A 17,288-nucleotide genomic window follows, 5' to 3' on the forward strand; every position below is an offset into this window, starting at 1 on the left:
TCTAGAGGACCTGGAATTAAACCTGGAAAGCTCCCGGGATGGGGAGCCCCCGGAGGCTGGAGTGGCACTTGGTGAAATATTTTGTAAGTAGGTCACAGAAAAGAAAGTGAAGCCAAGGGTTTCCTCCCACAGTGCGTTAGAAGAAAAAGTCTGTGTGACATCCTAGCCAGAGCCAGGCTGGGCACCTGCTGCAGATTTCCAGGATGTGTCCCTGTGAGCTTTGGGCTGGGTGGCAGTGCCACAGCAGTAGATTTAACCCACCCTCTGGCTTTTATGCAGGGCACACACTGACAGACTGACAGTCATTTCCCTGGTCATCTGTATGACCTCAGCTGTTGCCTGAGCTTTTACACACGAGGGCTTTATGCTTCATTTAATTTACAACCCCTCTGAGGTGGAGTTATTTGGTGACTTTGTGAGTTCTTTTTTTGTGCATTGGGCTGGTTTCTATGTAGATGCTCCTGGAAGAGAGTTCGGGAAGACAATTCAGGAGAATAAAATCGAGTCGGGAATTAGGAAGCAAAATTATCTTCCCTGTCTGGAGACAGGGGTCCCTTGCCCCCTCTCAGGAACCAGAAAAGAAAGTTGATTAGTGTTGCTTAAATGCATTGCAATTACCTCCTCGAGTTTTCGTACACTCTGGGGTTTAGGCTAGTCTATAAATCTTAGTCCCAGGTTAGTTGTAAAACCTTGATTTATCCTTCCGTATAGGTGTGCTAACACATTCATCAGCTTGAATTATTTAGAGTTATCATGAAAAGGATCTGATTTCTATTGCCTTCCTGATTTGCACTTTAAATATAGTTCCCTGTCTCCAGAATTCATGTTGAAAATAGAAAGAGAAAATTACTTTTAAGCAGTGGTTTGGCATATAACAGCATGATTTACCTTAGAGTGTTTCTCCAATTGCTTGTTAAGGCACTCAGACCAAGTTTGTAAGAATCTGAATCTGGAAATTACCATGAAACCAACACCAAACATGGAGCCCCAGGTGGCCACTGCTGTTTGCTCCTTTGATCTGGGTCCCTGAATTGGGGGACTCTTCCTCCCTCCCTCTGTCCCCCATTGGATAGCCCAGGCCCACGTGGGTTTTCAATTCTCAGTGTGAACTCCCCCCCTTTTTCTTTTAGCACTGGGGAGACTTTAATTTTTGAGAAAAATTAAGCCCATCATATACATAAGAAATATATGTCATTTCCTGCAGGCTTGAAATTAACAATTCAGCTTTTGTGACAACTTATAGAATGAGAATTACCTATAAATACAGCATACTTACAGTTCTCATGCATCCTAATCTTATACTGTGATTTATACAGCTTCTCTTTATATTTTATATATCCCACCATGCTCACTTGATTAATATACCCTAAATCTGTGCCGCTTTGGGATTTAGAAATTTAAAGAGAGAGAGAAAGCAAGCACAATGACCTATCTCATCTTGCTTTATGAAAATGAAAACATTTATGTAATGAACTAATTTAAGAAATTGAGGACTTACACATTTTAGTAGCTAGGACTAAACATAAGCAATACAAAATTGAATAAATCCTGTTAGAGTTGTGGAAAGGAAAAGAAATAAGTTCTTCCTTGCAATTTTTTTTTTCTCATTTTCCTCATTTATTTGCACTATTTCTACTTCATTTTCATGAAACCGGGATGTTGTTGGTAGGAATTCTGCAAATGATTCATTATTTTAAGATTAGATTTATTAGTGGCAGAGCCTATTCTGTACCTTCAGAATACATTTAGGTCCTTGATGATTTCTTTTGTTTGATGGAGATTTTGTAAATGTAACAATAAAACCAACTGGCACTTTAAAAATACATATTTAAAAAAATATTCTTCTAACGAGGATTATCTTGCCGTATGATGGGTTCTTAGGAAAGCACTGATGGATTTCTTATGTCATTGCTTTAAATATTATATAATTTGTATCTATCATGAGACAAGGGAGTTTATAATTTCACAGCAGAATGATAGGGAGAAATGACAGATTTTTTTTTAAAAGATTTTTAAACTCTACATCTGTGTATTTTGGATGGAACTAGAATCTAGTTTAACATTAGCTCAGTAAAGCCTTGCCTGAATGAAGGAGTGGTGTCTTGATTTCAACAAACAGGATTGCTGGAACTTGCTTGATTTATTAGCAGTATCTTTCCTCTGGGTAATTCCCACTTTAAACATTTCGTTGTCAAATGATATTTGCTGCTTACTTATGAAAGGCGACGTGTGAGTAATTTTCAGTGCTTGAGAGGCACCTTTCCCACACCTGGCTCTACATTCCGAGGGCCAGGGGCTTTCTTGTGGACACGTGCTTCCTTGTCTGACCTTGCAAAGAAGTCAGGTGAAAGTCAACGCTGGTTATTAGATGATGTCTCCAAAGCTGTTAAATCGAGAAAGCAATTTTACTTCCTTAAGGAGGAAATTCTAACCCCTAGATCTTTGTCCATGTTTGGAGTAGGAGTGGATTGGGGTGAGGAAGACGTAGTTTTTGAATTATAGTCATGTATTAGTTTGGTCATACTAATTCAAATTTTTATAATTCTCAGAATGCTCTGTTTTCCGAAATTCTGTGGCACTAAGGTTACAACAACCTTAGTTGTAACCTCCCTGGAAGATGCTTCTCATTTATTTATTCATTTTTGGTGCCGGGGATCCATCCCAGGGCCTTGCACAAAGGAAGCACATGCTCTATCGCTGAGCTATGCCCCCAGCTCCTGATGTTTCTTAAATAATTATATTTCGGTATCTTCTTAGGGGATTTAAGTGTGCAGAGTACACTAAATGCAAATGGAATAAAACAAAACAAAAATATTAATTATGCTGAAACAGAATTTAAATGGCATTTGGGGTTACATCTTGCCTCTGTTCTTAGATCTTGATGGATAAATATTTGGATTTTGCTTTTCCTCTATGTGTGCACACACCTGTGAGCATGCATCAGCGAGAGCATGGATCAGACCCTGGTAAAAAATAAGCACAGGGTTAGGGGGTGGACCATGAAACTCCTTCCTTCTACTGAGTAGGTGCTACTGTTTTAGGAGTAGGCAGCCCTTGAGTGATATGAACCCAGGACTATAATGAAGACTTGTATTCTTTCATCCAAAATTATTGAGCTGCTTCTATGTTCTAGCTGTGCTCTTGGTGTGTGGGGCAAATAGTCCGTAAAACTATTTCTGGATAAGTAAACTGATGTATAAGTTGAAAAGACATTTGATAATTCTCTGATGAAAAGAGTGAGGGGATGAGGAGGGTGTGGAGTTGGGGATTTATTGTTTTAGACGAGGAGGTCTCAGAGAGGCCTCCTGTTCTATCTGCTCGTATCTAAATTCCACACGCAGAGGTTCATTTGGCTTGCATTTCAATTTTGCCCTGCCTTTTGAAATGTCATTCTGGAACTAGAAACGATTAAACCATGTTATTCATTTGCTCTTTAGTGTGAGTATGTTTTAGATTATTTCCTTTGCGCAAATGTTAATGGGGAATTTGAGGCAATGGATGTCTGGGGGCAAGGAGGTATTAGGTGGAAGGGAGACCCCACTCCCCTCTGAGTGGGGTCTCCCTGCCCTCAGGCTGCTCTACCTCTGACACTTCTTGGACTACATCACTGCTCCATGGTATCGCTGCTCTGATTCTTTAAGTGCATTCCTGCACCTTGGCATTGCCCATTCTCCCTGGGAATGCTGACTGGAGAAAGCTAAGGCTTTGCAATGCTTGCCGCTGGGCTCTTCAGGAAAAGTGCACTGTACAATGAAGGTATTATTTTTTTGTTCATTAACCTTCTTGACTGTTTGGATTATCATTTTGCTTTATATTTTTAATGCAGAGCCCAAGTGTGTCTCTAGGGAGATCTTTGTCTATTTATGGGCTCTGACTCAAAACATTAAATCATTCTGAATGGGGAGTGATTTTAATTCTCCTCACTCCTGCCCTGTGGCTTTAGTGGGTTCTCTACACTCTCCTTGCCCACTAACAGCGGCATCTGTGTTACACTTCTAACCCTGCAGCACTCCTACCCCCACCCCCCAAAAACAAAACAAAAACTCCAAAATTAGTTCTGTTGCCTGCCAGGCTCTGGTAGTGATGGCAAGGGTGGGAATTTGTACTTCCCCCTGGATTCTCAGGAATTTGCCTTTGCTTGTGAAGGCACCAGAATCAAGGTTTCTAAGAAATATTTTGTATACATATTGTGTGTGTGTGTTTGTGTGTGGTTTATGAGCACAAATGGCATACACAGATTTTAATTTCTTTGATGTTGTATTTCTTTTCCTTGGTAGTGCAAGCAGGTTGACTTCACATCAATGAATAATTCTAGGTCTGAGATGAAAAAAAGCCAACAATACTACTTTGCAGAGATGCAGCTGCTTAAAAATGAGCAAAATGTATCTTGTGAAAGTCTCTTTTTTCCCCTCATTATAAACAAAACTATTGAATGTGAGAGTAAACCTAGATTGCTATTTTAATTTTAAAATATTCCTTTTTTTTTTCTCTTTTTTTTTCAGCTTTTGCTTCGATGTCAGAAGATGTAAAGAAAGAGGTCAAGGTACTGATTCTAATGTTCTTGTCTGCCCCTCATCTCAGAGACTCTTTTATATTTAATGGGAACTGTAAAGATTTTGTCCTTAAGTAGTTGATGTATTTCTTTTGTTGTACAAATTAATGTAATGTTGACTCACATAGATTTGAAACCCTAACAGCAGCCTACAGGTAGACTTGCTTAAAAAAAAAATCATTTCATAGTCATAGTAGATCCATTAGGTTTTGAAATCATTTTAGGATCAAAGTTATTTGGCATGGGCAGTAGACGTTTTAGAAGTCTTGCTTGAGCACCAGTTTTCTCCAGTCTTACTCTATCCTAACATTATATTTAGTATTTTTCAGTCTGTGAAAGGATTTTGCTTTGTAAATCCATGCATATCATTTCTTCATGATAGTTTAGTGAACATTTTTCTGGTCTGAAAAAAAAAAGTTAGCACATTAGTTGTTATTGATTAGTACATTAGTACATTAGACTGTCAAGAGCCTGATTACTGTTACCTTGAAGGTGGGAGGGGATGCTGGGTTTTAGACCCCAAAGGCAACCAAGCTGCCATAATCTTTGCATGCTCAGAATCAAAAACCAGACTGGGGGACCAGCAGAGAGGGGGCAACAAATCTCAGAGCTGCTTTGCTTTGATCATTGGTTGTGTTCAAGAACCTCGTCTAAATGTTTACCGTTTGCACTTTGCAAGGGACCAGTTTAGCACACGAGAAAGAGAAGAAGCAGTTCAAAACAATTTGTTTTTGTCATATTAATTATGGTTTTGTTGAGTCTGACTTACCCCACAATTTGTATAAATGTGTTTTATCTCGTCTAACTATACTGTGAGGTTCTGCCATAGGGGAACTGATAACAGTAATGTCTTATGATTTTAAAACTCTTTATGGCTAATAAAGCATCTTCACACATTTCATTTAATTTGATCTTCTCAATGATTCTGTTATTACAAAGTAAATATTTCCAGATATAACAGAGAAAATAAAGCCTTAGAGAAGTTAAATGATTTTTACGAAGGTCACGTGATTATTAAGAAATGAAGTTAAGTTTCTGAATCCTTGAATTTTTCACCCTTTACTATTTTATGTTATATAGTCCTGTGCATTCTAATATGTATTTGGCAATTCTGAGGTTATTTAATGACAAATTTACTATAATTTGCCATATAATCATTGCAGATTTTACAACGATTTATTTTTTCATAAAAAAGTGAGTTGTGACCATTATGTGAAGCTTTTCTTTCTTTTTTTTAATGTGCTGGTGTTACTTAAAAATAATTTATTACAAAACTCCCCTTTGTATAAGATTAGGATGCACGGAATACTTATGGATAAATAATAACAAAATTGCATAGTCCAAATCCATGCATATAATTTCTTCATGATTGTTTAGTGAACATTTTTCTGGTCTGAAAAAAAAGTTAACATATTAGTTGTTATTGATTAGTACATTATAGCTGAAATATTACACTTGAGAAAATTTAGTATAGTGTTACAAATTGTGGACTTCGAAAATTTAATCTTCCGTGTCTGAAGATTTGCACCACTATTTTCTTATCTCATATTAGACCTGTGTACTGTTAGTACTGCAACACTCTAAAGCCATGCAAGTGGCCTTTTTCTAATGTTCTGACGATGTGCTCATGCTGAGCATTCTAGGCAGTGGGTGAGAAGACAAATGTGCATCCATGTGCCACTGTGAATACATCTCTGCTCTGTTCACCTTTTAGTGGGTGAGGAACAGAAGTAGACCATGCAATGATTATATGGTGAAAGGGTATAAACCAATTTTTTGATTAAAAAACAGGAGTGTTATGGTTATACAGTGGTGACGATTATGTGGGGAAATATGGTAAAGTGCTATCTAATGATTATTAATAGGGAATTAAAGTTTTGTTTAATAAATTTAGAAATTATAGGGCAGTCTTTTAAATATAAGTTTAAGGTATTTTTTCAAATATTATAAATGTATATATTGCTTTAAGTATATATGTAAATATAAATAAAGATAAACAAGTCCTATATTTTAATGTCATCTTTCGTTCAAAGGTATTGATGCACTTGAAAGCTGTCATTAATTGCACCTATGCATCGGCTTCCCAGCCAAAATAGCTGTTATTCCCATGAGCAGAGACTATGATAACATGTCTATGCTATAATCAATACACCTGAAACTGGTAGATGGAGAAAAATTAGTTTGTACAATGTTGTCCAAAATCTGTAGTTGAACCTGGAGATAAAATTTAAGGCTCTGAATATTGACCACTTGAATTTTGTTGTCATTAATTTGTCACCCAAGCAGGACTGATGGAGATCTTTCCCGCCACTGTGGCCCAAGGCAGCTGCCTCCAGTTCACCTCACCTCATGCTTGCCTTAGTCAGAGGCCCCATGTTAGACTTTTTGTCCCATGCAGGCCATCCTAGTTGGGCTGGGTTTCTGCCCCCAAGCAATATGTACTCTCACTATTGGTATTGGGTTTGGCTCCCTATCAAAATCCTGAGAGCTGCCGGTGACCTCATGTACATTTGTGGCCCGACCTCTGGGCTCTCTCCTCTGTCAGGTTCCTAATGCCTGAACCACCTTGGAGTCTGACCTATGGACAGTTTCAGGGAAGCCTGCCCACTCCAGGCTGTAGGTGCTGCCTCAGTTGTGACTGTCCACCTGCCTTCAGACTGCGCTGTTGTAGCCTGTGGTGGCAGGTGTCTTTGCATCCTGTGTGGTGTGAGGTTAATTGTGTACACTCGAGGCAAAGGGCCATCATCTCTTCTTCACCACATTGTGGGACTTAGTCTCCCTGTTTCTCAGCTTCCTCATCTCTAAGATGGGGTAAGAGGATCTACTTCAAAGGGCTGTTATGAAGGTGTGTGTGAGTGTGTGTGTGTGTGTGTGTGTGTAACTCAGAATAGTACAGGTCCTAATTGTTTACCTAATAACACGAAATGTCTTATGCAACCTTTCAAGGGGTTGCTTAAATAATCTCTTCTGCCTAGGCAAGTCAAAGCAACAAAGTAAAAGACCTGATTACTTTCACTAGTTAAATTTCTTTTTGTGGTAGCAATTGAAGTCATATGAAATAGATGATGATGATTACAAGAATTGGAGCCAGATGAGAAACTGAGGCCTGACCCAGTAATTGGTGGAGGCAGAATTAGAGAACAGGACCAGCTTACAACTGGGTGCAATACTGAGAACACATCTGGAATAATTTACTTAAAATCTAGAGGGGGGTGGTGAGGATAGGGTTGGAAGATGGCATTTTATTTCCCTTTCATCATCAAAAATTACATACCAAATATTTTGAGCATGTTATACTTTGTTTTTGTGAAGAAGTTACAAATTAAGCATTGCATATTTTGATTGCATGTATTCAAATCTATTGTGGCTTAAAAACATCAAACCCATGTAAAAGAGTGACACGGGTGTCTGTTCCTGGCTAGGGTGGGAGCTGTTGGCAGAGTAAATGCATTAATAACCAATGTCTTTCCTGTCTGAATGGTAATTCAGTTGACTTATACAACCTTGACTGTGAGCACATTCTGATTAATATTGATAGTCAGTATAAGAAATGTGGCAGCAGAGATAATAAAACAAGCCATGTGTTTCTTTCTTCTTAGAAAGAACTAAGACTATTCACGAGGGGCGCTGAAGACAGAATTTTAAATGTTCTGTCAGTTTGTTCATTTACTCTCATTTTCTGTCTCAAAGGGGAGATGACTCAAGACCATTCTGGTTCCATTTCAGTTCACCTAATGCAACCGTTCCTCGGGTGTTTTATTTTAACAGTTTACAGATTGAGTCATTTGAAATAGCTAATCATTTCCTAGCTATTGTGTCAGCCCATCTGAGCTACAGTGCTCAATAACAACTAGAGATACATAATTTGGGTTCCTGTTCTTAGGTTTCACAAAGCTATCTGGTGGAAAGTTCAGCTGGTGCCCCAATTTGTTGAAGTTGGTCTGGAAGCACTGTGTTCTGCTATTTTTTTTTTTTTTTTTTTTTGTCTTTCAATGTGTTGTTAAAGGTGACTTCTGTTGTAGATGTTAGTTTTAGCTTACTCTCAAAATAGGTTCATATCTAAAGGACGCCTCTGGGCAAGGCTGTGCGTGCATGGTGGTGTGAGGAAGGGGCATTACAGAGGGCTTAACTTTCATCCGGGTTTTGTGGCTAGTGACTTGGGCCCTGGAAAATTCCTTTATCTTCCTTATGATAAAGGATTGTCTTGTTGGTGAAAGGGCTGTGCTGGATTTAATCAGCTCCAGTGCTCTTTCTAGATGGTAACATTGGACCTTTCTGTGAGCTTTATCTGGCAGCCAAATTTGTGGCCTTGCAAGGAACAGGCAGCTTTGGTTCAAGGGCAAGCCTAAGGTTAATGGTGGGAAGCAGTGATGCCCTGAGCCAAGGTCAGTGCTCCCAGCCCCCAACAGCAGGTGGTTCTGATCAGGTGTGGCATTTAGGGGATTTCGTGCAGGGAGTCTATTATCACTTACTTAAGATCTAACCTGGCTTTGGCTCCCTACATTTAGAGATGTAGGTTAAACTCTCTGGGCTTTTTAAGTGGGTTCTTCCAAAAGCCTCTTTTATCAGGATTAAGTGACATTAGATCCTGAGATCTAACAAATAAGCACCTAACTGTGAATTCTTCCCTGGCTCAGTGGCATGTCTAGTCTTGAGACAAAGATAATTTTGTAAAATGCCATGTGAAGTTGTCATTCCCCTGCGTTTAGCTCTCCCGCCTCCCTGCCTATTGTCCCTGCCTCTTTGGCATTCTTAAAGGACACACTGCTTTGTGGCTGTATCTTGGCTTTTAAGCTGCTCCTGGTTTTGATGGCAGAGGCTCACAATCAATCCTTAGTGCAGTGTGTGAAGGAAATTGAGGGATATTTGCCACCATCCAGGTAATTACAGCATGTGGCTGTTGAGAGTGGAAAGGGCAATTAAGAAGAAAACGCCTTTTCAGTCTGTGGAGGAGATAACAGAAATGGCAGATTCAGCTGCTGATTCCTTGTAGTTTGTCAAAGAATCTCTTGGAGAGTTCCTCCTTGAATTGCATAGGGTCAGAACCAGGTATGTCTGTGGCAGCATCCAGATTTCTGTGTCTGGAGATTGCCAGCTCCAAAGTTCCTCTTTTATACTTGTGACTGTGTGTGGTACTATCTTGACAAAATACCTGAGACTGGTCATTTGTAAAGAACTTCTCACAGTTCTGGAGGCTTTGAAGTCCAAGGTGGGGGCATCCAGTGAGGGCTTTTTTTGCTAGAGTCATCCCATGGTGGAAGGCAGCAGGGCAAGAGAGCATGTGTGAGAGCAAAGGACTGAACCAGGATTTATAACAACTCACTCTTAATGACATGAACCCACACTAATGACATGAACCCATTTGTGAGGGCTGAGCCCTAATCACCTATTAAGGGTTCCATCTCCCAACACTGTTGCACTGAGGATGAAGTTTTCAACATGTGCTTTTGGGGGAGCATATTCAAGCCATAGCCACTACTATCAGCTGACCTCCTCTGCTGCCCTGTGTAGGCCCCTAGGGCTGCTTTGCAGGAAGCAGAGAAGGTGGTGGGAACCCTCCTGGTGACAGTAGGTCCAAATTCCCAAAGAGCACTTTTTCATGAGGAATACCCTGCCAGTAAGGGGACTGTCTCTAATCGGTTTGTGATGCTTTAGAGTTGACAAGGTTTCTAAAATTAACTTTCAAAGAACATCATCCTACACAGGAGGAAAGAGCTTCAGCTCAATTAAGCGATTTGCCCAGGATCATGTAAGAGAAGCGCAGTTCTGATTCAGCACTTCTGGGTGAGGCGGAAGTACTCCGATGCTGCTTTCCCACCTTATGTTGTGGTCTTCTTTCTTTAGGAAAGTGTTTCCAAGCTTCTATCTTCAAGTCTTCCCCCTAAGTGTTAATATGTACCATACATATTTATCCATAGATTGCTAGCTCTTGTTATTCGATGAGATTTATCATTTTCTCTTTTATTTTAAACATAGGATTTGAAGAAAAGTGGGATATCAAGAAAAAATGGCATAGGTAAGTGATTTTTTTTTTTAACCTAAGAGTGTATGTAGGTAAATTTTTGTACATTATATTTCATAGATAGTAGATTTTTTTTCTGTTTTTACTTATGGGATAAATTTTATTGTTCAAATACTCTTTCCTATTATGCAGAGGTGGGGAGAACGCTTTTCAGACTGGCATATTGGCATATGATAGGTGCTAGAGGTAACTATTAAAGTCTTAGATTTAATTCCCTCAGCCATCACTCACTGAGCTTTCATGAGGGTATAGCATCATGCCTGGTGGGTGCTGAGCGGGGTGCAGAGCAGGACAAGACATAGTCTCTGTTATTAGGGGCTGTGTTAGTTCATTTTCTGTTGCTACAACAAAATACCTGAGGATGAGTATTTATGGATAAAAAATCTTTATTTAGTTCATAGTTCTGGAGGCTGAAAGTCCCAGTACATGAGGTTCCATTTGTTCTGACTCTGGTGAGGGCCCCCCTTGGCTGCATCAGATCATGGCAGATGGTATCATGGCAGGGATGAGTGGGAGAAGCAAATGTCACATGGCAAGATAGAAAGCCAGAAAGTTTCAGAAGTTGGGCTCACTCTTTTATAGCAGCTCATTCTCAGAGGAATTAACTGGGCCCTCAGGAGAGCTACATTGATCTCTTCTGAGGGCAGCACCCCAATGACATAACCACCTCCCATTAGGCTCCACCTCTGAAAGATCTTACCACTTCACAGCCCTGCCTCTCTGGGGACCAAGCCTCCAGATCATGAGCCTTTGAGGGACACATTCAAAAGATATCCACACCATAGCAGAGACTCGTACTTAGTGGGAAAAGAGGACCAGCTGTGGCCTTTGCTCATGCTGTGTTCTTCTAGAGCCGGGCTCCGTCCTTGACTGGTGGATGGCTGTGTGCCCTTTAGGGTCAGTTCAGTCACATCCTCAGACTCATCTGAGGGACTCTGGCCCGAAAGTTGCTCCTCCCTCCTTTGTGACACACCGCCCTTCTCTCACAGCCCATCTAAGCCGTTGTTGGTACTTCCCATCCCAGCATGTTGCAATTATCCTTAGGGATGCGACCATAAGTTTAGTCACCTGTTAATGTCATCTCGTGTGTGGACAGAGGGCAAGGCTGCACCTCTGGAAGTTGGAGTGGGCCTGACCTCCAGGAGTGTGAATTTTGTCCTTGTCCTTCATCCCAGGGTAGGCCATGAAGATCTGGAAGACAAGCTTTGGATAACAAGGAGAGGGAACGCTCTCCTTTCTAGGCCTTTCCTTCCTGAGCCTGGATTCGGAGGATGCAGAAGAGCAGGAAGCTACCTCCCCACCCCTGCACATGGAAGGGGAGGTGCATCTGGGGCCTATGGGGGCAAGGTTCAGGGTCTGTGGGCTCTGAGAGTAGCTGCATTTAAGGGGCCATGTCTGTTCATTGTTTTTTCTTCTGTTACAACATTCCCTTTGGTTCAGCTGCTCCTTCCCACGAGGAGATTTCTCTCTGCTGCCCCCACTGGTGTTTTTGGATATTTGTAGGTTTATTTCATGGGAGCTGTTGGGTCTCCTCATAGTGCTTGTGTTTAGAGACCTGAGTCCGCAACATGAGCTTGAAACTACCCAGGGGAAGTTACCTTGGACAAGTAAATTGACAATCTTACAACTGCAAACTGCAAATCATGGTGATACCCAACTTGGTATCAGTTCATCTGAAAAAGACCCAGGGGGCTTCTTTCTCCCAAGTTTTCCTGTGCACCTATAGGACTAGGAGGCTACTAAAAAGCAATACTGTCATAGTCATGGTGTCATCAGAAAAGCCAGAGTGCCTCAACTCTAGGCTCACAATACTCAGAGCAGGTTACAGCCTTCATACACCAGTTGGTCATTTTTCCTCTTTTGGCTCACTGCCTAATCAGTCGACTCACTAGTGTGCAATTGCTCTTGCTAAGGAAGACACACTTGGAGTAGTTCTTCCTGTGTATGGGTGTGTATGTCTGTATGCACGTTACCCCTCAGTTATAGATCATAAGGCTACTTGTTAGTCACCTTTTTCAGAAGAAACTGTATTGATTTCTCATCAGAAAAGCACCAGTATGATGAAATCCATTCTACGGGGTCATTTCTGAGTGCTTGGCCCCTCTCCAATGGGTGCTCAGCCACAGATGAAGTTGTTTCTCTTCCAAGCATCCTTTTCTAACTTTACCCTTGGCCCTGTTGCCTTTCCTGAATTTTCTCTGCAGCCCACTGTTAGCTGCAGTATCTCCTTGGTCCTTTCCATATCCTTGACTAAATCTTTATCTTCCCCTTCTTCTAGCCTGTCACATTGATAGCCATTATCAGGCACTTAACATGCAGCCCATTTATTGCACATTGTCGGAGGAGAAATGATGGCAGTCTGTCACAGATTGTGCCAGTGTTTGCTGAAGGCGAGTTGCAGTGAGTTCAGAGAAGTGCCACCAAGATGCAAAGGAAATAGTACAATCGTCTTATTCAGCTGTGTCCAGTGGGCAGTGGGAACCTGAGAGTCCGGCGGCTGAATGGCATCAACAGAGAAAATGGCTGCCCAGATGAACTCTGGGACCTGGACTTGGCCAGAATGTGATTCGGTTGAGGGAGGGACTAGTTTGTATGTCAGAAAATAGTTCTTGGTGCTGATGTAAAGAACTGCTGGGATTTAAGCATGTAAGCTGTTTTTTAGCACTAACTAAACTCTACCAGCCTGATTATTCCCTGGAGTGGGTTGGGGCTGAAGAGCATGTTAGTGATCTTCTGTTATTCATGAATGTCAGGTGCCCCCTTCCTCTTTAGCCTTGGCCCTGAAATAACTCTCCAACATGCATCCTATTTCTTAGCCAGTTCCAACTGTTAATATTTTCAGAGTCCTAAATTCAACTCTCTGTTCCAAGCCTTCCCCGCTCTCTCTGCAGGGAAGGTCTCCCCCCATCCCTTCTTTTTGTGCCTGTCCCCAGGACATAGTGGCCTCATTCCCTCCTATCGGCAGACCCTGCTGCCTGCAGCCACACTTAGCTCCTAAGACCCTAGCCAGTTTAAAGGCAGTTCATTTGCATTCCAAGCCTCATAGCACAGAATATAAGTCCTTCGTGATCTGGTGGGGCTGAGTCTGACTCTCTCTCTAACTTTATCACCCACAGTGCTTCTCATTCTTTTTTTCAGAGGGCCTGCCAGATTCTCTGGGTAGGTACTCAGGAATGCTACAGAAATAAGGCAGGCTGCCAGCTCTGTAATAACCCCTTGTTTTCCTTCCCTAATGATCTGCTACCCTCTGTGTGTGAGACAGCAGAACACCGCAGCGTTTTGAAGGGAACAGTGGAAATCCCTCTTTCCAGGATCGTTTCTTGACCCAGCCTCACCTGCTTCCCATGCATGCTCCCCTAGTACCCTGGGCTTAGCTCTGGCTTTCCAGCTCCTGGTGTGGTTATCACAGCCTGACTTCTGAGCTTTAGGCTCAGACATTTCATTGCTGTTACTGGGCTCATTCATCTGTGCATTCCAGAGCCTTGCACTTAGTGGGCACTTGGAAGATGGTTGCTGAATAAATGCATGTAGCATGCAAGATTGGAGTACATAAAAAGGAAGGGGTGAGGGTGGTTTCTTAGTAGTTGTGTTAAAAAATGAATGGCAGAAATTCACAGGCATGACTCAGATATATGAAAAGGGGAAGAATTTGCTTTTGTTCTTATAAGATCTCTTCCCTGCATGGAAGAACTGTGGTCTTTGTGAGAACAATGAGAAATTTGCTGGGCTGGTAGAAGCATCAAGAGTCAGTTACCATGGTACAGGTAGGGTCAACTTTTTGACAGACAGATCTTCTATTCTTTTGAAGATTTTATTATGAAACAATTTGAACACATGAAAAGGCATAAATACGGAGATACTGAATATCCATGTATCTTCCACTTAGATTAAGAAACACAGCACTACTGCTACAGCCAAAGCCTGTTAACCGTTATCTTCATGCAGTGTTTATCATTCTCATATAATCTTTTATACTTTTACATGATATGAATGCCTACATATAATATAGATCCACTTTTGTGTATTTCTTGTTCTATATTTGCAAACTGTGATTTATATTGTTATTCTTAAGCAATTTGGTTTTTTTCCCCAGGATTATCTTTTTGGTATTCAACCACAGTATATGGATTGATACATATCATGCTAGTTAATTTTTACATGTGGCTACTTTATGCTCAGAGTGCTAGTTACTTTTTACTGCTATGTAGTATTCTGATTTATATATCTTGTTAGTGGATATTTGGGTTGCTTTCTTTTTTTTTTCCTTTTATACAATGCCACTGTGAACACTCTTTTTATATGTCCTTGTATACACATGAGAGATTTTCAAGGATGATTAATAGGAGTGGAATTTCTGGGTCATGTGCATCACCTTATTAAATATTGAAAAAATTATCCCCTGAAGCTCCATTCTTATAAAAATAAATTTTTATCACTTCTATTTTGATATGCCACCTTATATTAATGTTTTAGATATAGTGGATCGAAGATAACATTTCAGTTGAAATGTGAAACACCCCTTTAAGCTTTATCCATGTATTTGGTGCACAGAGCCAAGAAGTCGATTCAAAGTAGATGGAATGGTTATGTTTACCTAAACTCCTAAAGGGAAGGAATTAGGTCATATTCAGTAGGTTGTTCAGCATTTCCTTTTAAATTTTTTATTGAGTTTTAACCAAGGAACATTTCAGATTATTTTTAGGAACTAGGTGGCTCACTGCAGAGCTGTCTGTTGTATGAATATTTGAGTGAGTGAAGAAATGAATGGAACTATAGAACCAAACATAAGAACAAAAAGACACAGTGGAATACAATTAAAACCAAATTGGGCCTGGTGGTGACACACATCCCTGTAATCCCAGCTACGTAGGAGGCTGAGGCAGGAGGATCGTGAGTTCAAAGCCAGGCTCAGCAACTTAGTGAGGCTTTAAGCAACTCAGTGAGGCCCTCTCTCTAATAAAATATAAAAAAGGGCCAGAATTGTGGCTTGGTGGCTAAGCATCCCTGGGTTCAATCCATGGTCCAAAACAAAACAAAACAACAAATTAGTGTCCTTGAGCAGAGGTGTTAAGGAGACAGGCTTGTGGTGGGAAGAAGGTCCCTTGTATTGGTCTGCTATACATGTGGCTGGAGGTCACAATATATGTGACATCTTCTTTCTTCCCACACCCTTGTTTGGTGGCAGGGTGATAACACCATGGCTGTTTCTATCTATTCCTGTATTATGAGTTCAGAACCTCAGCGGCCCAATGTGCTTCTTAAGTATATGGCTTGAGCATCTGCCTCTAATGGCAGGACCTCTGGGAATTGTCCCCGCTAGGTGGGCATGACATCCTAGGGTTTTGCTTGCTATTGTAAAAGACTGGACCCTCTTAAAGTGGGCCCTCGCGGGCTGGCAGATGCTGCTGGGGTATGGTCATGGGCTTTTGTGTGGCACTTTGGCCAGTGCCTGTGGTTGTTCATTTTTGCAGCTGTCTGCCTGGAGAGAACCTCTAATCTGGCTAAGTTCCTTGTGATGTATGGTAGGGATGATTGAGGCATTTATTTACAAATACTTGTGAACTCATGGGACATATGTATTCACTGTTAAGTGTCACTGTAAAAGGCTCCAGAACATTCTCAAAATGGCATAGTAGTGGTTCATTAGGGCTATGTTCTACTTTAGGTATGAACTATCTCCCACAGGCCCCTGTGTTAGACTTGGTCCCCAGACTATGGTGCCACTGGGAGGTGGTGGGACCTTTGAGAGGTGGAGAAGGAAGGTAGGTTATTGGAGGCATGTCCTTCAAGGCTCTTTGTTTCCTGGATGTCATGATGTACTGTGCCACCAGAGGTCCAGAGCAACAGGGGCCAGTGGCCACGGGCTGAAGTTTTCAAAACTATGAGCCCAAATAAATCCTTCCTCCTATAAGTTTGTTATCTTAGGTGTTTTGTCACCGAAACAGAAAGATAGCATAGGCTGCATAACAAAATGTCCCAGAATGGGTGGCTTAATCAGATATTTATCATCTCCCAATTCTGGAGGCTGCAAGTCCAAGACCAAGGTGCTGACGGGGCTGGTTTCCTCTGCGGGCTCTGAGGAAGAGTCTGTCCCAGGCCTCTCTCCCTGGATTGTGGATGGTCATCTTCTCCACATGTTTTCATACCACTTTTCTCCACATGTCACCTCAGTGTCCAAATTTTCACTTTTTATAAGGACCCTGATCCTATTGGATTAGGGCCCACACTAACGACCTCATTTAACTTGATTGCCTCTGTAAAGATTCAATGCCATAAGGTCACATTCTGGGCTCTGAGGGTGAGAACTTCAACCTAAGTGTTTTGGGGACATACTTCAACCCATGACAATAGCAGCACAGCGCGGGAGTATGTGGTTGTGGGATTTTCAGTCACTAGGGAAGTGGTTATTCTAGTCACTTTCGAACTTTGGCACATTCTTTTTGACAGATGCAGGAGCACATTCTCCATTTGTTACCACAGCCTTGGTCTAGTACAGTGAGCTTATTTACTTGCTAACTTCTAGGAAGTTCATTTCAGAAACCAGTTTAAAAGGTTTGTCTCTGAAATTTTATATAAATAGATTTCCCCTGCTGAGAGTTCATTGCCTGGAAGGATTATTTTGTAGTTGATGCTGTTTTTTTTCCCCCTTACTTATTTTCAAGTTTATTTCAAACATTGTTTTAAAATACCTGAAAAAAATTTTTTTTTTTTTTG

At 41.2% G+C, this 17,288-nt stretch overlaps 1 protein-coding gene across 1 annotated transcript in view; it reads left to right on the forward strand.

Annotated features, from left to right (window-relative positions):
* B3glct (beta 3-glucosyltransferase) overlaps positions 1 to 17,288 on the forward strand; it is a 103,707-nt gene that overhangs the window by 16,175 nt on the left and 70,244 nt on the right. The window contains exons 2-3 of the mRNA XM_046454310.2: positions 4,503 to 4,543; positions 10,529 to 10,568. Of these exons, the coding sequence (XP_046310266.1) occupies positions 4,503 to 4,543; positions 10,529 to 10,568 (81 nt within the window). The remainder of the gene's footprint in view (positions 1 to 4,502; positions 4,544 to 10,528; positions 10,569 to 17,288) is intronic.

The sequence above is a fragment of the Marmota monax genome, unplaced genomic scaffold, assembly GCF_021218885.2.
Source record: "Marmota monax isolate L192 unplaced genomic scaffold, Marmota_monax_Labrador192_F-V1.1 WCK01_AAM20220418_F8-fsc00011, whole genome shotgun sequence".
Lineage (NCBI taxonomy): Eukaryota > Metazoa > Chordata > Mammalia > Rodentia > Sciuridae > Marmota > Marmota monax.